At 37.7% G+C, this 21318-nt stretch overlaps 1 protein-coding gene across 2 annotated transcripts in view; it reads left to right on the top strand.

Moving 5' to 3' along the window:
* The window catches only part of LOC132273725 (sister chromatid cohesion protein PDS5 homolog B), a 121630-nt gene that overhangs the window by 65225 nt on the left and 35087 nt on the right, over positions 1-21318 (top strand). For both annotated transcript variants that reach the window (XM_059774771.1, XM_059774772.1), the window contains exons 17-18: positions 3410-3546; positions 9268-9385. In XM_059774771.1, coding sequence (XP_059630754.1) covers positions 3410-3546; positions 9268-9385 — 255 coding nt within the window. The remainder of the gene's footprint in view (positions 1-3409; positions 3547-9267; positions 9386-21318) is intronic.

The following is a 21318-nucleotide window of genomic DNA, read 5'->3' as shown; positions in this document are numbered from 1 at the left end:
TCTTGAATGCTTTCTAATATATTTTACTTATAAAAAAAAAAAAATGGAAGACGGTTAATATAACATGTCTACTAGAAATTAGGTAGGACATAAAGGAAAATTGGAAATACATGATATAAATTCTTTTAACTGGTATGGATAGACATAAAATGAAGGATGGTTAATATAACATGGTTACTAGAAATTAGTCTATATACTATAATATCAATATATATTTTGCAATTAATTTTGAAATGTTATTAGCGTATACATAATTCACATGTACTAAATTAATATTAATTCAGATGTAAGTAATTTGAATTTGTATATTTTTACAAATATTGTAATTTTTTTTCTGAATAAATTTTTTAAATTTAACAATAAAATTTTGTAATTACATAATTTACAATATAAAATTTTTTTCTTCTTCAAATTTTAGTGTTTTAAATTAAATGTATATATAATATATATTTTTTTTTCTTAAGTGGAGGAAAATTTTATAGATGAATAAATTTGGTACAATTACAAAAATGAAGGCATACCCTCACATGGAAAAGCCAATAAACAAAAGGGAGAACAGAAAAAGCAAGGGCATACCCTTGCTGCACAGAAACTGGTATGCCCTCATTTTTGTAATTGTACCAAATTTATTCATCTTTTCTAATTGTCCTGGATTTCCTTCTTTTTTAACCGTTCTGGGACTCGTTCAACTACCAAACAATCCCCCCCTTGAACAAGGCTCACGCCGGTGGATAGAACGTCACCGGTCCCTTGAACGAGGCTCTTCCTTGTGGATGGAACGTCATTGGCCTTCACGTCCTCCTGTCAGCTAGGGGATCTTGGGTCCACATGCAGCTCTTTGGGACCTGACTCTGATACTAGTTGGTGGGCTTGTGGGTATCCAACCCAAAAATTAAATACATAAACTTTTCAATTATATTTTGAATGTTTTTGAGTTTCAAAGTGTGAAATTGATATTTAATATCTATATTAATATATATCACTTTTAGTTATATATTTAATAATAGATTTATATCAATATGATCAAATTATGTGAGGGCATTTATGTCATATCATATACTAACATATAAGTCATTGCAGAGAAATGTACGGCTAACTTTTTCATTTTGTTGCAATCAGGGGAAATATGGGAATTCCACTTAAATATTTTGACGGTACTATGACCACTTAGAGCTAGGAAGTCTTTGTAATTTTTAGCAAACCGCAAGGGAGGTTGACAACAATTTTGACCAAAGTTCAATCAATAGTTGCAAAAACCAAATTTATAGGGAGGTTAGAGTCCAATTTTTAGCAAAACACAAGGGAACATGTTTTCAAAATGAGTGTGGTCGAAGTTCAGGTGTGGAGATGGATGTTCTATAAGGCACAAAAGGATAAAACTAAATCCAATTTCATTCATGAAATGGTTGAAGTAGCATACATTAGACATAACCAACTAAGTTGGTTTTGTCTTGTCATATACTGCATAATGAAGATTGACTTGTTTTACATTGAGGGTAATGCTAGAGCAAGATGAAAACTAAGATTATTTTGTAACACTACCATAGATGAGGCAACATTTTGGGACATGGAGATACATTTATACACTCCGTTGGGAAAGTGGTTCCAACAACAACATTAATCGAATGGTGTGAGTTTTTGACGAGTTTTATGTTCTTAAGGCAATACTCTTCATCGTCAACCCCTTTGTGGTCATTTAATGATTATCTTCACAAAAGACCAGTAGATGGTAGTTTTCTTTACCAATGGAAAGATGGATATTGTTCGTCATTTAAATGGGGCCTAGGATATATCAATTTTTTCATTCCAAGTACGTGGATGGACCTGGTATACGGGCTCAAGTTTGAGTCTAGAGTTGTCACTTTGTACAATATAATGCCAAAGGTTAGGACTGTCCTAAGTTTCCCCTTTAAGCACTTGTGTAGTTGGGACAAGTATCGGGTAATGGCCTCTTATATGGATGGAGTTGAATGGTAGTAGGGGTGGAGATTTTTGACACAACATGCTAACATGACACGGAATAAGTGGGTTTGGGTTTGGCTTAATTGTGTTTGGATCGTAATTGTGTCTACCCGTATTGACACGGTAATTAAATGTGTCATGCTCGTGTTTGACCCATCAACCCGTTTAACTCGTTTAACTAAGTGTCGGATAAACGTGTCATATTCGTGTTAAATGACTTAAACGTGTCTTGTCAAGTCATTTCGTGTCGTGTCAAGTGTTGACCCATTTACTAAATGGGCTGCACATGTCATGTTAGTCGTGTAATAACCATGTTATGTTCGTATTAGGATTCTTGACACGAATGATAATAGTGTCGTGTTTGTGTCTATCCATTTAACAGGATGCCCATTTCTTGACTCGACATGAACACGATCGGTCAATGGTAGTGTATGGAAGAAAGTTTTAAGGACTAACAGGGATATCAGCAAAAGGTTGGGGGCATTCAGTTGTAGTACAGAGATGTTGAGAATGCTATAGCAGCTAGAATTCTTCTGAATTTTAGCTATTATTCTCTTATTAGTTTTCTGGTTGTTAGTAGGGGTATTTATATCATTAGTATTATCGCTCTATTTGGGAGGCAGAAGGATTCACTTTAGGGTGAGTACTAGCTGTCTATAGTAATTGGGTTCAAATGCGTTACCGGTTAACCGAGTTAAACTGACACAATTAATTAAATGGGTCTCATTGGGTTAAACTGTCTGAGTCCCAAAAAAACACAAACATGACACGATTAATTAAACGGGTTGACAAGATTATGACACGAACGACTAAGGTCAACCCTGTGCCGTGTTCAAGTTGTATAAAATTTTGCCACCCTTACTAAGCCTCAATCACTTGTTGTATATTTCTAACAATGAATTCAGACGGACTTGTTCCAATTTTGTTTTATTTTTTCAGATAAGTTCCGTGACGGTTTGTTAAGTTAGTAATATGTTTTTAAGCCTAAGTTAATATCTTCAACTATTGATATCACATAATTTCTTTCATAAATGTTTGCTCAGTAGTGGTTGTCTTTCCCATAATGTTAATTGAGGTGACTCTGTTTCCATAAATTCTCCCTCATATGGGTGTAAAACAATGAATACATGGGGATAGTGTGCAAAAAAGTTTTCTATCCGTTCGGAGGAAACGTTTTATTCTGTCTCCGGGAACTCGAGTTGGCCGCTTAGTTTATCTTCTAGATGATTGATGTTCTTTTTACCTTGTATTTTTCTTCACACAACTGTTGTGGTTTCTGCAAAAGTATAATAAAAAAAGCTATAGCTAAGGATTAACTATGCCAGGAATGCCAATTTTAAACTTCCTGGAAAAAAGCGCTCTTTTCCTTGTATCTGGCTGCCAAACTTTGAATTTAGCTGCATTGGTTTGTTCTTTTGTTTTGAATTTAACGGGCTTCCATTTGCAGATTTTTGGGCTTAAAGCACTTGTCAGAAGTTTCTTGCCACATCGAGGAACTCTCGTTGGACACAATATTAACAAATTGTTGGATGTTTTGTTGCAAATGCTGCAGAAGGGAGACATTTCTGACTGTACAATCTTATGGTAGGATTGTTAAAGAAATTGACGATTTGAAAACTTCTAAACTAGCTACTTCCTTGCTCACTAAATATTCATAAACCCCTACTGCTTTATTTTTTTCTTTTAACTTCTTGGAGGATTGCTGAATTTCTAATTCTGCCTTCTGGTTATGCATCATGCTTTAATTTGCATCAAGATGCCCTTTTTTTTTTTTTTCTGTATTTTTCTTCTCTTTTCTTATGTACCTCTACATTGGTTACTTTGTGCAGTCTCCCACAATTCTGTCTTCGGTTTTAGTAATTTCCCATGCCGTAAGAAAGAATACAATATAATACAGAAATGAGGAAAAGGAAAAAATAAAGTTCTGGATTACTTTATTTGCAACCAACCTTTTGTTTTGCCTTTCTCATTTACTTGGTATAATGGCAAAAAATGGTGTTGTCTTGTGTTAAGATGCAATTTCATGTTTAAGATGCCAGGATTAAAATGCATATTTTCTGCGTGAATTGTTTGTGATTGTCCAACCAAGTAGAGGAAAATCGATTAATAAAAGGAACAATGATTGAGTGACCAATAACACCAGGACTTGTATGGTTTACCATCACTCCTACATGTTCATGCAAAATGATAAGATATCAATCCACACCATACTTCAATATAACGACATTAATTGGCGGTCAATCAACACCAATTCTCGTTAGTTTAACGCAATTGAGCTACACTTCCATAGTTGGTTCTTGTACTACAATGTGTTGGAAACCCTCATCAACTAGTTTTAATATGCTTCATGAGTCTACCAAGGGAGGAAGAGGTGGTCTTGTAGAGAGGATCACTCCACACAATCACAATATAAAATTGGGTAAGACATTTTGTCCCACACTCTCACTTTGTAAGTCTCTTTTAGGGCTGCAAGTCTGTCATTCTGAAACCAGCCTAATTGAACCTAGCCTGAGATTTTTTTGTTTTGTTTGGATATTTACAATTTCATTAGAAGTGTTCAAAGGGGAGAGCATCCCAAGAACAAAGGCAAGACCAAGAAAGTTATTTACAGTCAATCAATCAATCAATTATCATCATCCTTGACTTAATCTCATATGAATTGGGTCGGCCACATGAATTTTCTCTCTCCAAGCTGTTCTATTACATGCCAATTTACCTACTATATTTAGCCTTTTTAAAATAATTTTTAATAACCTCATCCCGTGTTGTTTTTGGTCGCCCTCTCCGCCTCTTACCTTCTATTACAACTAGCCTTTCTCTTTTGACCGGTGCGTCACTAGGTCTCTGATATATATGTCCAAGCCATCTAAGTCTACTAACAAATTTTTCTCACCAATGGGTTCTAGGTGTAGTCTTTTACTACCGAAGGGATCTCATTCTGTGCAATTGGATTAACATTTCTAGGTATAGTCTTTTACAACCTACACTTATAGGTGCAGTCTTTTACTACCTAAGGAATCTCATTTTGTGCAATTGGATTCACATTTTTTTTTTTTTTTACGAGTTAGACATTATTCTTCATTATTCTCGTGTGTTACATCAAATACTTCTCATCATTGTAAAAATTTATTATTGGCATTGAGAACCTGTCCTGTCTTTCAAAACAAAGTGTATATATATTGTTGACTTTTACTCTTAATAATTATACAGCTGGAGGTGTTGTTGTGCAGTACCAATGGCCACTCGACTGCTGCTGTTGTTTAGATTTATCTTTTGTACTTGTATTTTTGTCAACATGTTTCTGTGAACAACCATCTACTTCAAAAGCTTAAGCTATTGGAGAAAGTGTAAATTTAAATTTACACCTTTGGGAGGAGCTGGGGGAGGTTCGAAGGAGATGGTCGCTTCATTGGTGCATTGGTGGGGACTTCAATGTCGTTCGTTCTCCTTTTGAAAGGTCGACGGGTGGTAGGTGGACGGTCGACATGGAGGCCTTCTCAGAGTTCATTGATGCTTTCTGTTTGTTTGATTTGCCTTTGGTGGGTGGGCCCTTTACTTGGTCTAGTGGTCGCTCTCCTCCTACCCTCTCTCGACTTGACAGATTCCTTGTTTCGAGTGATTGGGAGGAGAAGTTCTCTGATGTGGTTTAGGCCACTTTGGCTTGCCCTGTTTCTGACCATGTCTCGTTGCAGTTAGATTGTGATGTCTTGTGTAGTAGATGAACCCCTTTCAGATTTGAGAATATGTGGCTTCGGGCTGACAGTTTTCTGGAGCGAGTTCGTTCTTGGTGGTTGGGCTATGGTGTGGTTGGCACCCATAGTCATTCTCTCACAGGTAAGCTACGTCTTTTGAAGATTGATCTTAAAGTTTGGAATAAAGACGTTTTTGGAAATCTTGTTTGGAGGAAGAACCGGGTTTTTTTTGAGATTGCTGATATTGATGGGATGGAGGGTCAGGGTATTTTGACGGATTCTTTGAAGCTTAGGAGGGTGGAGTGTCAGGCAGAGTTTGCTGAGATTGCTATCATGGAGGAGATTTCGTGGAGGCAAAAGTCTAGAGCGTTGTGGCTCAAGGAAGGTGACAATAACACGAAGTTTTTTCATAGACTTGCCAATGCTTATAGAAGGGGCAATCATATTGGGAGGATTCGGGTGGATGGGGAGGTGTTTTGTAAGGAGGAGGAGATTTGTAAAGGTTTTGCTGAGTTTTTTTCGAAGTTGTTCATTAAACCTTCTGGTTGGCGACCTTTTCTTGCAGGGCTTCATTTTGATTCTATTTCGAGTGAGGAGTGCTCTATTTTGGAGGAGCCATTTTCTGAGGAGGAAGTTTTGACCGCTTTGAAGAGCTGTAATGGGGATAAAGCCCCAAGTCTCGATGGATTTTCTATGAGATTCCTCTTGGAGTGTTGGGAGGTGGTTCGAGAGGAGGTGATGGGTTCTTTCCACGCCTTTAATCACGGGGCTCTTTTAAGAAAAGTTTGAATGCCACTTTTATTGCTCTTATTCCGAAAATGGGAGGGGCGCCGGATGTTAGGGATTTTCACCCTATTAGCTTGGTGGGTTGCTTTTACAAGTTGATTGCAAAAGTCTTGGCTTCTAGGTTGAGGAAGGTTATGGATGGTGTTATTTCTGATTCTCAGAATGCTTTTGTGGGAGGCCGTCAAATTTTGGATTCAGTTCTTATTGCTAGCGAGTGTGTCGACTCCAGATTTAGTAGTGGGGTTCCAGGTGTTTTGTGCAAACTGGATATAGAGAAAGCGTACGATCATGTTAATTGGAATTTCCTCCTCTACTTATTGGAGAGGATGGGGTTTGGTGAGCGATGGAGGAGATGGATCCATTTTTGTATCTCTAACGCTCGTTTCTCTGTCCTTGTGAATGGTGCTCCGTCGGGGTTTTTCTTTTGTTCGAGGGGATTGAGACAAGGGGATCCGCTTTCTCCTTTACTTTTCCTTTTTGTGATGGAGGCTCTTAGTAGATTGTTGAAGAGGGCTATTGAGTTGGGGTTTTTGAGAGGTTTTCGGGTGGGCAGAGATGTGGCTAGTCAGTTGGAAATTTTACACTTGATATTTGCGGATGATACTTTAGTTCTTTATGATGTTGATGTGTCCCAACTGAGGTATTTGAGATGTGTTTTGATTTGGTTCCAAGTTGTTTTTGGGCTTAAGGTGAATGTAGGAAAGAGCGTTCTGGTTCCAGTTGGGGAGGTCCCTGAGATCGAGATGTTTGCTCAGATTCTTGGATGTTGTACTGGCTCTTTCCCCATTTCTTACTTAGGGTTGCCTCTCGGAGCCCCTTCGAGATGTGTGGGGTGCTAGGACCCGGTTGTGGATAGATTTGAGAGGAGACTTGCGGGTTGGAAGAAGCAATATCTCTCTAAGGGAGGGAGGGTCACTCTGATCAAGAGTACCCTTTCTAGCCTCCCCACTTATTTTATCTCTTTCTTTCAGATTCCTTCTTCTGTGGTTGAGATAATTGAGAGGTTGCAGCGCATTTTCTTTTTTTTTTTTGTGGGGGGGGGGGGGGGGGGGGGGTTCAAGTACCATCTGGTTCGTTGGGAATAGGTGTGCCGTCCATTTCGTTGTGGAGGTTTAGGGCTTAGGAGGTTATTGCCTTTCAATAAGGTTCTTCTTGGGAAATGGCTTTGGAGGTTTGGGGTTGAGAGGCATTGGCTTTGGAGGAGAGTTATCGCTTGCAAATTTGAGGAGAGCAGTGGAGGGTGGAGTTCTCTTGAGGTGCGTGGCCCTAGGGGGGTGGGGGTTTGGACCTTCATTCGGAAGGGGTGGGAGGATTTTCGCAATCATGTTCGCTTTCGGATCAGGGATGGTAGGAGGATTAGATTTTGGGAGAATGTTTGCTGTGGGGAGCTTTCTCTTGCTCTCTCTTTTCCTCGGTTCTTCAGGATAGCTTCTCATAGACAGGCCATGGTGGTTGACTGTTATCATCTTGTTAACAGGAGACTGACTTGGGATGTTCAGTTTAGGAGGCATTTTCAGGATTGGGAGATAGAGGACGTTTCTCGTTTGTTGGAGGTTTGTATAGCCAGGTGATCACAGTTGGGGATTCGGATGGCTGGCTTTGGGTTCCTAACTCTCAGGGTCGGTTCGAGGTTAGGTCTTTTTTCAGGTGCCTTTCAGTTGATGCTCGGGGCCCCTTCCCTTGGAAGTCTGTTTGGCGTTCTAAGGCCTCCGTCAAAGTGGCCTTCTTTGCTTGGACTTCTGTTTTGGAAAAGATTTTAACTCAGGATAATTTGAGGAGGAGGAATCAGGTGGTGGTTAACCGTTGTTACTTGTGCTTGCGCGATGAGGAGACAGTTGATCATCTTCTGTTACACTGCAGTATGGCCAGAGACTGCTGGGTTTTGATGTTTGGTTTGTTTGGAGTTCCCTGGGTTATGCCTTGTTCCACTAGAGGGTTGATTGAGGCTTGGAGAGGCTTCTTAGTTGGGGCTCTCATTTGAGATGCCTGGAGGGCTACTCCTCTTTGTATTTGGTGGTGCATTTGGCTGGAGAGAAATCGGAGATATTTTGATGGAAAGGAGAAGCCTGTCACTTTGTTTAAGTTCTCTATTATTTCCATTCTTTTTTGTTGGGTTTCAGGGAGAGATTATACATCTTTAGAGGAGATTGTTTCTTTTTTGGCCTCTTTGAAGGCTTGAGGCTTTTTTTGGCCTTTGTGTCTCTTTGGGATCCGCTCCCCTTTTGAGCCTTTTTTTATAAAAAATTTTACTTATCCAAAAAAAAATGAATATATTTAAATCTTTCAACACGCCCCCTCACGTGTGGCCTTCTTTTTAGTCCAACACGTGTGTTTCAATTTTTTAATAGTGTGACGGTGAGGTTTGAACTCGAGACCTTGGGCTCTGATACCATGTTAACAACCACCTACTCTAAAAGCTTAAGCTATTGGAGAAGGTGTAAATTTAATATTTTAAATCTTTCAACAGTTTCTAAGCAGTTGTTTTTAATTTCAAGTGTTGGACCTTTGGGCTATGGTACACGCTGGCTACAGTTTCTAACTGAACCCAGCTTGTTTGGGTGTTGGCTTAGAGTATGTGCATTATAGGTGGTTCTAGACACTATAACACAATAGTGAGGAGAGAGGGAGAGAGGTACTACTTGACATAAACAGGTCCAGAATTTTGAGTTATGCTGCCCTTATTTATGGTGTATAGTTTACCTGGATAACAAAGTTGTATTATTTTCATTTATTTTACGCTCATTATGGGATTTTCTAGTGATCATGTTGCTCAAATTCAAATGCCACAAGGGTTCTATACATGTGCTGTGCATTTTATTTAATGCAGTAAAACTGACAAGGCTCACATCAGATTAGCTGCTGCAAAATCTGTTCTCCGGCTTTCAAGAAGATGGGATTTGCATATTTCACCACAGATCTTCCACCTCACAATTTCGGTGGCCAAGGTACGATGATCTGTAGAATGTTGATTACAAGTTGTGGTGGTTGTTTTTCAACTTCTGAAAATAACTAGAAGGTGCAGGATCAGTAATATGGATGTGGACAGTTGATAATCTCCTTTCCTATTTCCTGGCCACTGGCTAATCTAGGATATTGTGTTTACATTCTTTTGGGTGCCTTGGGTTATGCCAAGGTCATGTACCTTATTCGAATAGAATGGATGTTAGGTTCTGTAGAGGTAGCAAAGAGGCATCTAGAGTTCATCCTAAATTTCTTGTGTGGTGTGACTAGGAGCGGAAACATGAATTTTGAATAGGAGAGTTTCCTCCACTTCTTCAATGCTCTAATATGGGTCCTAGACTCCTAGTTGAACTGGTTTTGGTTTGTTAGACTTTCCTACTCGCAATGTGGCTCTTGATAGAGCTAGGTGGTGGAGAAGTATTCATGTAGTTGATGCCAATAAGTGAGCTGTTAGGCCACAATGTTTGTGATGGCACCTTTTTCAGCCACCCAGCTATAAGAGTTGTTTCTTGTTTCCCCGACTTTTTTTCATTTCTTACTTCCAACTGAGTTTTTCATCCTCTGAAACAGCCTTTCATACAACTTAGATCTACGTCTTTAAAAACCAAAAAACCCAGGATTTGGCCATATCTTTCATAAAAGCATATAAAAAATTTGTTCTAACTTATACTTATCAAAAAAAAATTGTTCTATCTTTATATCTAATATATATGTTCTTGAATCTTGCTATGAATCTCCTGATCTACTGAAATATTTTCAAATTTATTTGAAGAAGGTAAGTGATTTGCATTCATATGACATGGAAATGATTTATTTATTTATGATTATTAATTTTTTTTTGGTGGTTGTATTATAAACATGATTGGAAACTATTTAATTTTAATTTTCTTGGGTTTTTTTAAATTTAATATTTCTTTACCTTATTATTTGAATTTTTATGTTTTATTATTTAAGATGTATTTGCGTAAGTATACTATTAAACGACAAATACTCGAGTAGTCGAGTTTAATGCATAATCATTTATAGATGTTAGTCTACATTAAATTATTATTATTATTTTATTAAAGTGAATAGCAGAGTGAATTAAAAAATCTGAAAAGCTGCACATAACAATATATATATATACACACACACACACACACATATTCAACAACATCCATTAAACAAATATTTGCAGCTTTTACTGCTGACACCACCTTAAAACTATTTATAGGCCATTACTCATAAAAACATCTTTAAATATTGAATAAAATCCATTGAGAATCATTAAAGCAGGCTTTTATTAGATTCTGGAGTTAAAAGTTATGTATCCTTTTGCTTTGGTGATCGTTTGTGCTGTTGAAAAATTTCATTAATGCAATTGTCAATACTGTAACATAGCCTTTAATACACCCCGTGTTTGCAATGCCACCCCATGTCTTTACCCTATTAGCAGTCGCGATCGTCTTTAAATTCCTTGAGTTGAACTATGTCAAGTTGGACTTTCTTATTTGAGACTTCTTAGTTGCACACTCCATGTGTGCTTGTGTATGGAAATATCATACATTTGATTAATGCCCACTTTGTTGAATTGTTTTTGATCCTGTTGTAATTTGGTTTGTATTTATTAGTTTCTTTTTGTATGTGACAAAATTATTGAAATTGGTAATCAAATCAATTGATTAAAGAATTAGGAATACACTGTTATATGTACATCAGAATAATGCTATTCTAGGAAACTAACTAATCCTAGAGATACATATTAATACATATAAAAAACTGATCCCTAGAAATCAGGGATTACAATAACTAATAAATCCCTAGCTATTAACAGCCTGTACACAATTTCCTTATACAACGAAAGAATCGTATTTTCCCACACTCCCCCTCAAGCTGGTGAATGGATGTCATCCATTCCAAGCTTGCTGGTTATTCTCTGAAAAACGGTACCAGGCAATCCTTTGTTAAGCACGTCTACTAGCTGTTCTCCAGTAGGAACAAAAGGAGTACAAATGAGGCCACTATCCAACTTCTCTTTAATAAAATGCCTGTCCACTTCAATGTGTTTTGTGCGGCCATGTTGCACAGGATTGTGTGCAATATTGATGGCTGATTTATTATCACAGTAAAGCTTCATTGGACCTTCCCATCTGACTCTCAGATCTTCCAAGATTATCCTTAGCCATGGCAGTTCACATATCCCGAGTGCCATCACTCTAAATTCAGCTTCTGCGTTGGACCTTGCAACCATATTCTGTTTTTTGCTTCTCCAAGTAACGAGGTTACCACCTAGGAAGGTGCAATAGCCCGAGGTGGATCTTCTATCAATCACGGATCCTGCATAATCCGCATTTGTATAGGCTTCAAGAGTCAGTCCTTCCCCTTTCTTAAACAAAATTCCTCTTCCTAGTGTACCCTTCAAGTACTGCAGAATTCTATACACAGCTTTGAGATGTGATTCTTTGGGATTGTGCATAAATTGACTCACAACACTCACAGCATAAGCTATATCCGGCCTGGTATGTGACAAATAAATTAACTTCCCCACAAGTCTCTGATAAGAGCCTTTATCCACGGCCACGACTTCTGGAGCATCACAAAGTTTGTGGTTTGACTCCATAGGTGTCTCAATTGGCTTACATCCCAGCTTGACTGTATCAGCCAATAAGTCTAACACATATTTTTGCTGTGATATAAAAATCCCTTGTTGAGAGTGGCTACTTCAATACCAAGAAAGTACTTCAATTTTCCTAGCTCTTTGATCTCGAATTCCTTCACTAACTGTTTCTTCAAGCTCTCTATTCCTTCCAAGTTATCTCCTATTACTATGATATCATCCACATAGACCAACAATACTGTCACTTCCCCTGATGCTGAGTGCTTTACAAACAATGTATGATCACCTTGACTTTGCTTATATCCCATACTCACCATCACTTTGGTAAATCTCCCAAACCAAGCTCTTGGGGATTGTTTCAGTCCATACAAAGCTTTTTTAAGCTTACATACCATTCCTTCCTTTTCACTTGAGTGAAACCCAGGCGGAATCTCCATATAGATCTCCTCCTCAAGATCGCCTTGTAAGAAGGCATTCTTGACATCAAATTGTTGTAATCTCCAGTCAAAATTTGCTGCCACTGATAACAGGATTCTCACAGTATTTATCTTAGCAACTGGAGCAAAAGTCTCAAGATAATTTATGCCGTAGGTTTGTGTATTCCCTTTGGCAACTAATCTTGCCTTATACCTTTCCAAAGAGCCATCTGAGTTGTATTTGGTTGTGAACACCCATTTACACCCAACTGGCTTCTTCCCTCTAGGCAGTCTCACCAAGTCCCTAGTCTTGTTTTTCTCAAGTGCTTCCATCTCAACCTTCATAGCATTTTCCCAATTCTCATTTCCTAATGCATCGGATAAAGTTTTGGGAATAGGGACTGTATTTAGGCTAGTAAGAAAGGCCCAATGGTTATGAGAAAGATTCTTATATGACATAAACAGATAAAGAGGGTGTTTGGTACAAGTTCGAGTTCCTTTTCTAATTGCAATAGGGACATCATAATCATTTTGTTCAGAGGTTTCATTGGTGTTATCATTGGGTTGAGTAATTACCTCGACATTACCAGGAGCAGATTTGGTTGATTGAACTTGCACAGGTTGAGAGATTGGTGCTCTTTTCCTTGAGTAAATCTGCAATGGACGAGTAGAGTCTTGAGTTTGCTTCCCATGTAACACTCCTTGTGATTTGGTTGTATGAGGCTCGGCTTCTGACCGTATGTTTGGCTTGTACTGAATGTTTGGGAGTATGTTTGACTCGGATTGATGAGAGATAACGGCTGGAAACTCAAGGAGAAAAAGATCTTTGTCCTTATCTTCTATGAAAGATGTCTCCCCTTGAAGATAAGGATCGTTAAAGTACTGATCTTGTTTGACAAAAGTAACATTAGCAGACACATAAAATCTCCTTGTCGGAGGATGATAGCATTTGTAGCCCTTTTGGGTGGAGGAATAGCCAAGAAAGACACATTTGAGGGCTTGAGGATCAAGTTTTCCCCTGTTTTGAGAATGCACATGAACAAAGGCAACACAACCAAATATCTTTGGAACAAGATTATTAGATGCGTTAAAATTGGGAAAGAACTGTGTAAGGACCTGCATTGGACTTTTAAAACCAAAGACTCTTGTAGGAAGCCGATTGATGAGATGAGCAGCGGTTAAAACAACCTCTCCCCAGTATTGTTTTGGAACATTTTTTTGGAACAAGAAAGCTCTTGTAATAGCAAGAAGGTGGCCGTTCTTTCGTTCGGCCACCCCATTTTGTTGAGGTGTGCTAACACAAGAGGATTCATGTATTATGCCCTGTTTTTGGAAATACGGAGAGAGAATTTGATTAAAGTAGTCCTTAGCATTGTCAGATTGGAATCTCTTTATCCCAACACCAAACTGAGTTTTGACCATATTAAAAAAGTTGGAAACACAGAACTCACATCCAATTTATTTTTTAACAGAAAAATCCAAGCCACACGAGTGCAATCATCAATAAATGAGACAAACCACCTTGCCCCAGAAACATTAGCAACAGTGGAAGGTCCCCAAATGTCACTGTGAATCAAGGTAAATGGAATAAAAGTTCTTTTATTGTTGATTTGAAAAGAAGTACGTTTGTGCTTTGCAAGTTCACATACATCGCAATGAAAATTTTCAATGGATAAACTTTTGAACAATGAAGGAAACATTATTTTGAGAACACTAAACGATGTGTGACCAAGACGAAGGTGTTGAAGCCATATATTGTCTTTATTGGATTTGAATGACTTGGAAAGAAATAATAGTGGTGACAAACTCTCAACTTTATTTTGTCCATTTGATTCTTCAAGATAGTATAGACCATCCCGCTCCCTAGCATGTCCAATCATCCTCTTCGTGCCCTGTTCTTGAAATATACAACGGTGAGGATAAAACGTCACACTGCAATTAGAATCTGTAGTGAGTTTCTGGATTGACACAAGATTGGTGCATAGTTTTGGGACATGGAGGACATTCTTAAGTGTAAGGTGGTCATTCAAAAAAACATCTCCTTGACTAGCCACGGTTGTCACTGATCCATTAGCTGTTATTATTTTCCTATTGCTAGGACAAGGGGTATATGAAATAATTTTTTTTGAGGAATGGGTTATGTGATCTGTAGCTCCTGAGTCAATGGCCCAGGAGCTTGAGGAGACTGTGTCCGAAGCACTAAAAACATGAGAAGAGGGGGAAGGAGAGGAAATACCTGAGAACACCAAAGAAGAAGTACCTGTTGTAGACGGTTTCTCCAACGTTCCAAATAGGCTCCTTAATTTCTCTATCTCTTCTTTATTGAATTCGGCCGATGGGATTGAAAGATTGTCTTCACTGTTTGATTCTGTGGTTGCCACATGTGCCTGTCCTTGTCCTCTTGGCTGTCCACTCTTTTCTGACCAAGCTTTATTCACAATTTGAGGCATGTCATGGAGCTTCCAGCACTTCTCCTTAGTATTTCAGGATTTTTTGCAGTATGTACACCACAGAGAATCCTTGTTGAATGGTCTTGACATGTCTGCTTGCCCATTGCCTTCTCCAAAACGCTGTTCGGAACCATAATTCTTCACAGCCGTGTTTTTTGACACCAAGGCCAAACTCTCTACTGTGTGAGTTTAATTATGACACCCCTTCTTCCTTCCTCAGCAAGAACAATTGCAATTGCCTCATTTAAGGTTGGCAAATCTTTTTTTCCAAGTATTTGCACTCTTACAGCATCAAATTCAATGTTTAAACCAGCAAGAAAATCATAAATTATGTCCGTTTCAACAAACCTCTTAAGGATAGCTGCGTCTTCACTGCACTTCATTTAAATGCACTGATAATGATCCATCTCCTACAATAGACCCTTCAAGAGGTTGGAATATTCGGTGACTGACCGATTACCATGTTTGATAGCGGAGATTTTGGTCTTGATCTCATAGATCTGTGCAGCATCACGTGCTTTGGAATAGGTCTGCTTGACTGCTTCCCATATCTCCTTGGCCGTGCTAAAAAACATACAAGTGTCGCTGATTTCTAGTAACATAGAGTTCCATAACTAGGACATAACCATAGAGTCTTGTTCATCCCAAGCATCAAACTTAGGATCCTCCTCCTTTGGACCATTACCAAGCAAGTGAGTCTTGTTCATCCCAAGCATCAAACTTAGGATCCTCCTTCTTTGGACCATTACCAAGCAAGTGGCTCAGTTTCCCTCTTCCTTTCAAGAATGTGCAGACCATTTGAGACCACTTCAGACAATTTTTCCCGTTCAACCTGTACGCCGCCTGTATATTCTACAATTCTCCTGTTGGGACAGAGCCGTTGCTTCTAGTTATAGAGATCTCTGAAGTGTCGTTGGTTTCGGTGGATGCTGACATGGTTTAGAGAGCGAGGTGAGAGCGAGGTGAAATCCACAGGTTTGATAACACTGGATTTTCACATAACAAGAACACGAAGAAAAGGACTAGCAAAGAAGGCCAAGAGAAGACGATTACCTAGAAAACGAGCCTAGAGCTCTGATACCATGACAAAATTACTGAAATTGGTAATTGAATCAATTGATTAAAGAATTGGGAATACACTGTTATATGTACATTAGAATAATGTTATTCTAGGAAACTAACTAATCCTGGAGATACATATTAATTCATATAAAAAACTGATCCCTAGAAATTAGGGATTACAATAACTAATAAAACATGTTCTTTTTCGGATGGGACGCCTTTAGCAAACATGTTCGTTTTCGGATCAGAGATGATAGGAGGATCAGATTTTGGGAGGACGTTTGGTGTGGGGAGCTTCCCCTTGCTCTTTCTTTCTCACGGCTCTTCAAGATTGCTTCTCATAGGCAGGCCTTGGTGGTTGACTGTAATCATCTTGATAACGGAAGACTAACTTGGGATGTTCAATTTAGGAGGCATTTTCAGGATTGGGAGATTGATGAGGTCACTCGTTTTTTGGAGTTACTGTATCGCTAGGTGATTTCTCATGGGGATTCTGATTGTTGGCTTTGGAGTCATAATTCTCAGGGCAGGTTTGAGGTGAGGTCCTTTTTTAGGTGCCTTTCTGTTGGTGATGGAGGTCCTTTTCCGTGGAAGTCTATTTGGCGCTCCAAGGCTCCCCATAAGGTGGCTTTTTTTGCTTGGACCTCTGTCTTGGGTAGGATTTTAACCCAGGATAATTTAAGGAGGAGGAATCAAGTGGTTGTCAATCGTTGTTTCTTGTGCATGCGCGATGAGGAGACTGTTGATCACCTTTTATTGCATTGCAGCATGGCTAGAGGCTGTTGGGATTTGATGATTGGTTTATTTGGGGTCCCTTATGTTATGCCATCTTCTTCTCAAGGGTTGATTGAGGTTTGGAGAGGTGTCTCAGTGGGGCAGGATGCTTGGAGGGCTACGCCTCTTTGTATTTGGTGGTGCATTTGGCTCGAGAGGAATCGAAGATACTTCGAGGGAAAGGAGAAGCCTTTGTCTGTGCTCAAGTTCTCCATTATTTCCACTGTCTTTTGTTGGGTTTTAGGGAGAGATTATCGTTCTATTGATGAGATTGTTATTTTTTTGGCCTCTTTGAAGGCTTGAGGCTTTTTGTGGCCTTTTGTTTCTTTGGGATTCGCTCCCCTTTTGAGCGCTTTTTAATAAAATCTTATTTATCAAAAAAAAAATATCTAATAAATCCCTAGCTATTAACAGCCTGTATACGATTTCCTTATACAAGGAAAGAATCGTATTTTCCCACAGTATGAAAAGTTCTTACTTGGGTTATAAGGAATTGTTTGTCTAATAAGTAATGTACTTAGGACTTTATAGGTAGATTGTGATATCCTAGATTTCTATTTAGTTCGTTTCTTGTTCATTTGTGTCTAATTAAGTAAATTACTTCACACGGAGTTTTAACTAATGAAATGACTATGGTGGCAATGAAGAGTGAAATTGGAAATATGGAGGGATTTGGGATAAAGATTAATAATTATTGGGAGATAGATTAATAATTTAGTTAATATAAATTAGACGAACTGAAGAAATTGTGAAATAATGGGAACATTATATTTATTTAGCAACGTACAGGGAAAAAATATATAGGCAAACAACAACCTATAAATCTGGAATATTGACTCCTAGAATACAATCCCTATAAATCAGGGATATTAGCTAGCAGAATATATATTCTAATTACGGGACATATATACAGCTGTAATACATGATTTCTCCGGAGCTGTTAAAGCTGCACAACCTATTCATACCATAATTACTGATTCTAACACTCCCCCTCAAGCTGGTGAGTGGATATTTTCCATTCCCAGCTTGGTAACAATAGACTGAAATGCAGAATCACCCAATCCTTTAGTTAACACATCTGTAAGTTGACCCTCAGTTGATACAAATCAGTTTGCTATCCAACTTCTCCTTTATAAAATGTCTGTCAACTTCCTCATGCTTGGTGCGGTCGTGTTGCACAGGGTTATGTGCGATATTAATTGTTGATTTGTTATCACAATATAGCTTCATAGGTCCTTCCCATGCAATCTTCAGATCTTCCAAAATTATTTTCAACCATAGAAGCTCACAAACTCCTAATGCCATAGCTCTAGATTCAGCTTCTGCACTTGACCTTGCAACTACATTCTGCTTCTTGCTTCTCCACGTTACAAGGTTGCCTCTGAGGAATGTACAATAGCCTGAAGTCGATCTTTTGTCATCAATTGATTCAGCATAATCTGCATCCGTGTATGCTTCCAATGTCAATCCATTTCCTCTTCTAAACAACACTCCCTTTCCTGGAGTACCTTTCAAGTATTGTAGAATTCGATGTGTTGCTGAAGATGTACTTCTTTTGGATTGTGCATAAATTGACTCACCACTCCTACAGCATAGGCTATGTTTGGTCTGCTATGAGAAAGATAGATTAGTTTGCCAACTAATCTCTGATAGGATTCTCTATCCACCGCCGCATCTTTTAGAGCTTCACAAAGCTTGTGATTCCGTTCAATGGGTGTCTCTACTGGTTTACACCCTAGTTTCCCTGTCTCAGTTAATAAATCCAGGACATACTTCTGTTGGGATATAAAGATCCCATGTCGAGAGTGAGCCACTTCAATACCGAGGAAGTTTTTTAACCTGCCGAGTTCTTTAATCTCAAAACTCTTGCAATAAACACCTTTTCAATGCCTCCATCCCTTGCAAGTCATCCCCTGTTACCACTATATCATCCATATAGACTAATAGAGCTGTAACTCCCCCTGAAGCAGAAAGTTTGACAAACAATGTGTGATCACCCTGACTTTGTTTGTAACCCAAAGCTTTCATTGCGCTAGTAAATCTGCCAAACCAAGCCCTGGGAGACTGTTTTAAGCCATAAAGTGCCTTTTTCAACTTACACACCTTATTCTTCTATGACTCAAACTCTGGAGGAACCTCCATATAGATTTCTTCATCAAGATCACCATGTAAAAAGGCATTTTTTACATCAAACTACTGCAAACTCCAACCACGATGGGCTACTAAAGATAATAGGATTCTTATAATATTCATTTTTGCAACAGGAGCAAATGTTTCAAAATAATCTATCTCACAAGTTTGAGTAGCTACTAACCTTGTGTGATACCCCTTGATTTTGGAACACGGTTTGATCAAGTCTGCGCACAAAATTAAGGGATATCAAAACAATTAAAGTATTTAAACAAGCACAGAATACAAAGATGAATAATAAAGAATAAATAAATCGCTGAAGAAAACTAATAAATAAATATTTCATTCATTAATAATTCTCCAACAATTACAACTCGGGCATTCCGTAACTCAAGGACCCCTTAAAACATTATCCAATAATCCAACAACTATAAAAATAAGTCTATCATCCTACTTTGAAAAAAACTAAAAGAATGGATAAGTCCTCCAGCCGCGGATCCTCAACCTTGAGACTTGAACCTCTAATAACCTGAAAGATAAAAATAAGTGGGTCAAACCCATTGGCAAGTTCTCTCTACCAGGTCTCAAAAAACCAATAAGCAGATCATCTCTGATCAAAACCAAACATAGTAAAGTTTTTATCTTTAATAAACAAGGATACACATATATATAAATAAAATAGTCACATCTATTACTAGGTTCATTAATTTCCAAAATAATTATCAATGATTAAATAATAATCATACCTAGACCAATTCACCATTTCTTTTAAAGAAAAGTTCTTTAACCTCAATCACATCCTAGACAGTTAATTAATCATTTAACAATATACTATATTTGAAGGAATATTCCATTTAATCCAATACCTAATAATAATTTTAATTATTTAAATCACACAGCCAATATGTAGGCTTTGACAAATCATCCATGTCTCCACCAATATTATTTTATTAATATATATAAAATAATACACTAATTTGTAAGTATTAGATTATTCTAATTTAAGAACATCTAATCTTAATCCAACCTATACATACAATAACCATAGATGCAATTTAAACATCTAATACGCATAGCCATTAACTTATGCTTTGGCAAATCAACCATGCAATTATAAAAATATTTATTTATATATTGGCAACTCAACCATGCCTCATTAAGTATATATATTTATACTTTTAATTAGCAACTCATCCATGCTTCTTATGTATGTGTTTTATTCATACAAATATTTAGGTCATATATTTAAGCCTTTGGCAACTCATCCATGCCTACAATTCAATCATGCACCAACCTTAAACTTAACGATGAACTAAATCACATATAGACTTCTCATGCATTTCATAAGCATAACATTTCTTTAATGACCAACCTATCCAGATATACCAAATAAGAATAATTAACATTAATCATCTTAAATGATATATATATATACATACACATATATTATATAATATATAAATATGTATAATACCATCCATAATAATCTTTGATTATTTAAATCATATATATTCATATATATCAATATATATATATACACACACACACACACATCCCTCCATACTTATCCTAAACAATTAAGCCATATATGCACATATATAAATAATTTTATATATATATATATATATATATATATATATATTTATTTATTTCCTTCCATAACAATATATTAATTTAATTATATTTACGCAATTTAAATGCTACTAAATATCGTTAGAATTAGTTTCCCATAAATACTCCATCTCGGTAAATAATTTTCCTAGTAGGATGAAAATCTGATAATGAAATTGGTACCATTGGAAAGAGGACGAAAAATCCTTAAATTTGAGCTCAAGAATGACCCAATTTCGATTTAAGATTACTAAGTTATGACTGTTTCAATTTCAAGTGTTGAAATAAGCCAGCAAGGATTTCCCACGCGCTTACCATGCACTTGCACGCGCTGGATTCAAGCTATATGTGTGCTGGCGCAATCTGATTGGCGGAAGTCTTTTAGCTCCTGTGAGCTCGCCCACACCAGATTGTAGCATTGAGCTCACATGAATGCACCACACTAGATTAGCTCACTTGAGCTCACATGTATGCATCCACACCTAATTATCTCACCTGAGCTCACATGTATACACCCACACCTAATTATGTCACCTGAGCTCACATGTATACACTCATACCAAATCCTTTAACCTGAGCTCATATGTATACATCCACACCAGATCAACTACCCATTAATCAAGACCCATTAGAGGCCCAGATTCCATGCGTACCGTAATAGCATGCGCCGCATCACACCGGATCTTTTTCAGTCACCATCTCAATGCACCAGCGGCCCAGATCTACATGCACACCTATATACTATAGTCGCACCACACTGGATTATTCACCCCTTGTCTAATGCGCTGATATACAGCAGCCTCCAATTCGTATACAGTAAATATATATATAATCCTAAATATATATATTTATATATACAATCCTAAAAATATCAGAAA

This window comes from Cornus florida, unplaced genomic scaffold (assembly GCF_030987335.1).
Source record: "Cornus florida cultivar Cherokee Brave unplaced genomic scaffold, ASM3098733v1 CherokeeBrave_3.0.0_Hap2_Chr09, whole genome shotgun sequence".
Taxonomy (NCBI): Eukaryota; Viridiplantae; Streptophyta; class Magnoliopsida; order Cornales; family Cornaceae; genus Cornus; species Cornus florida.
Note: the sequence above shows the minus strand (reverse complement) of the source record. Positions and strands in the feature narration are given on the sequence as shown.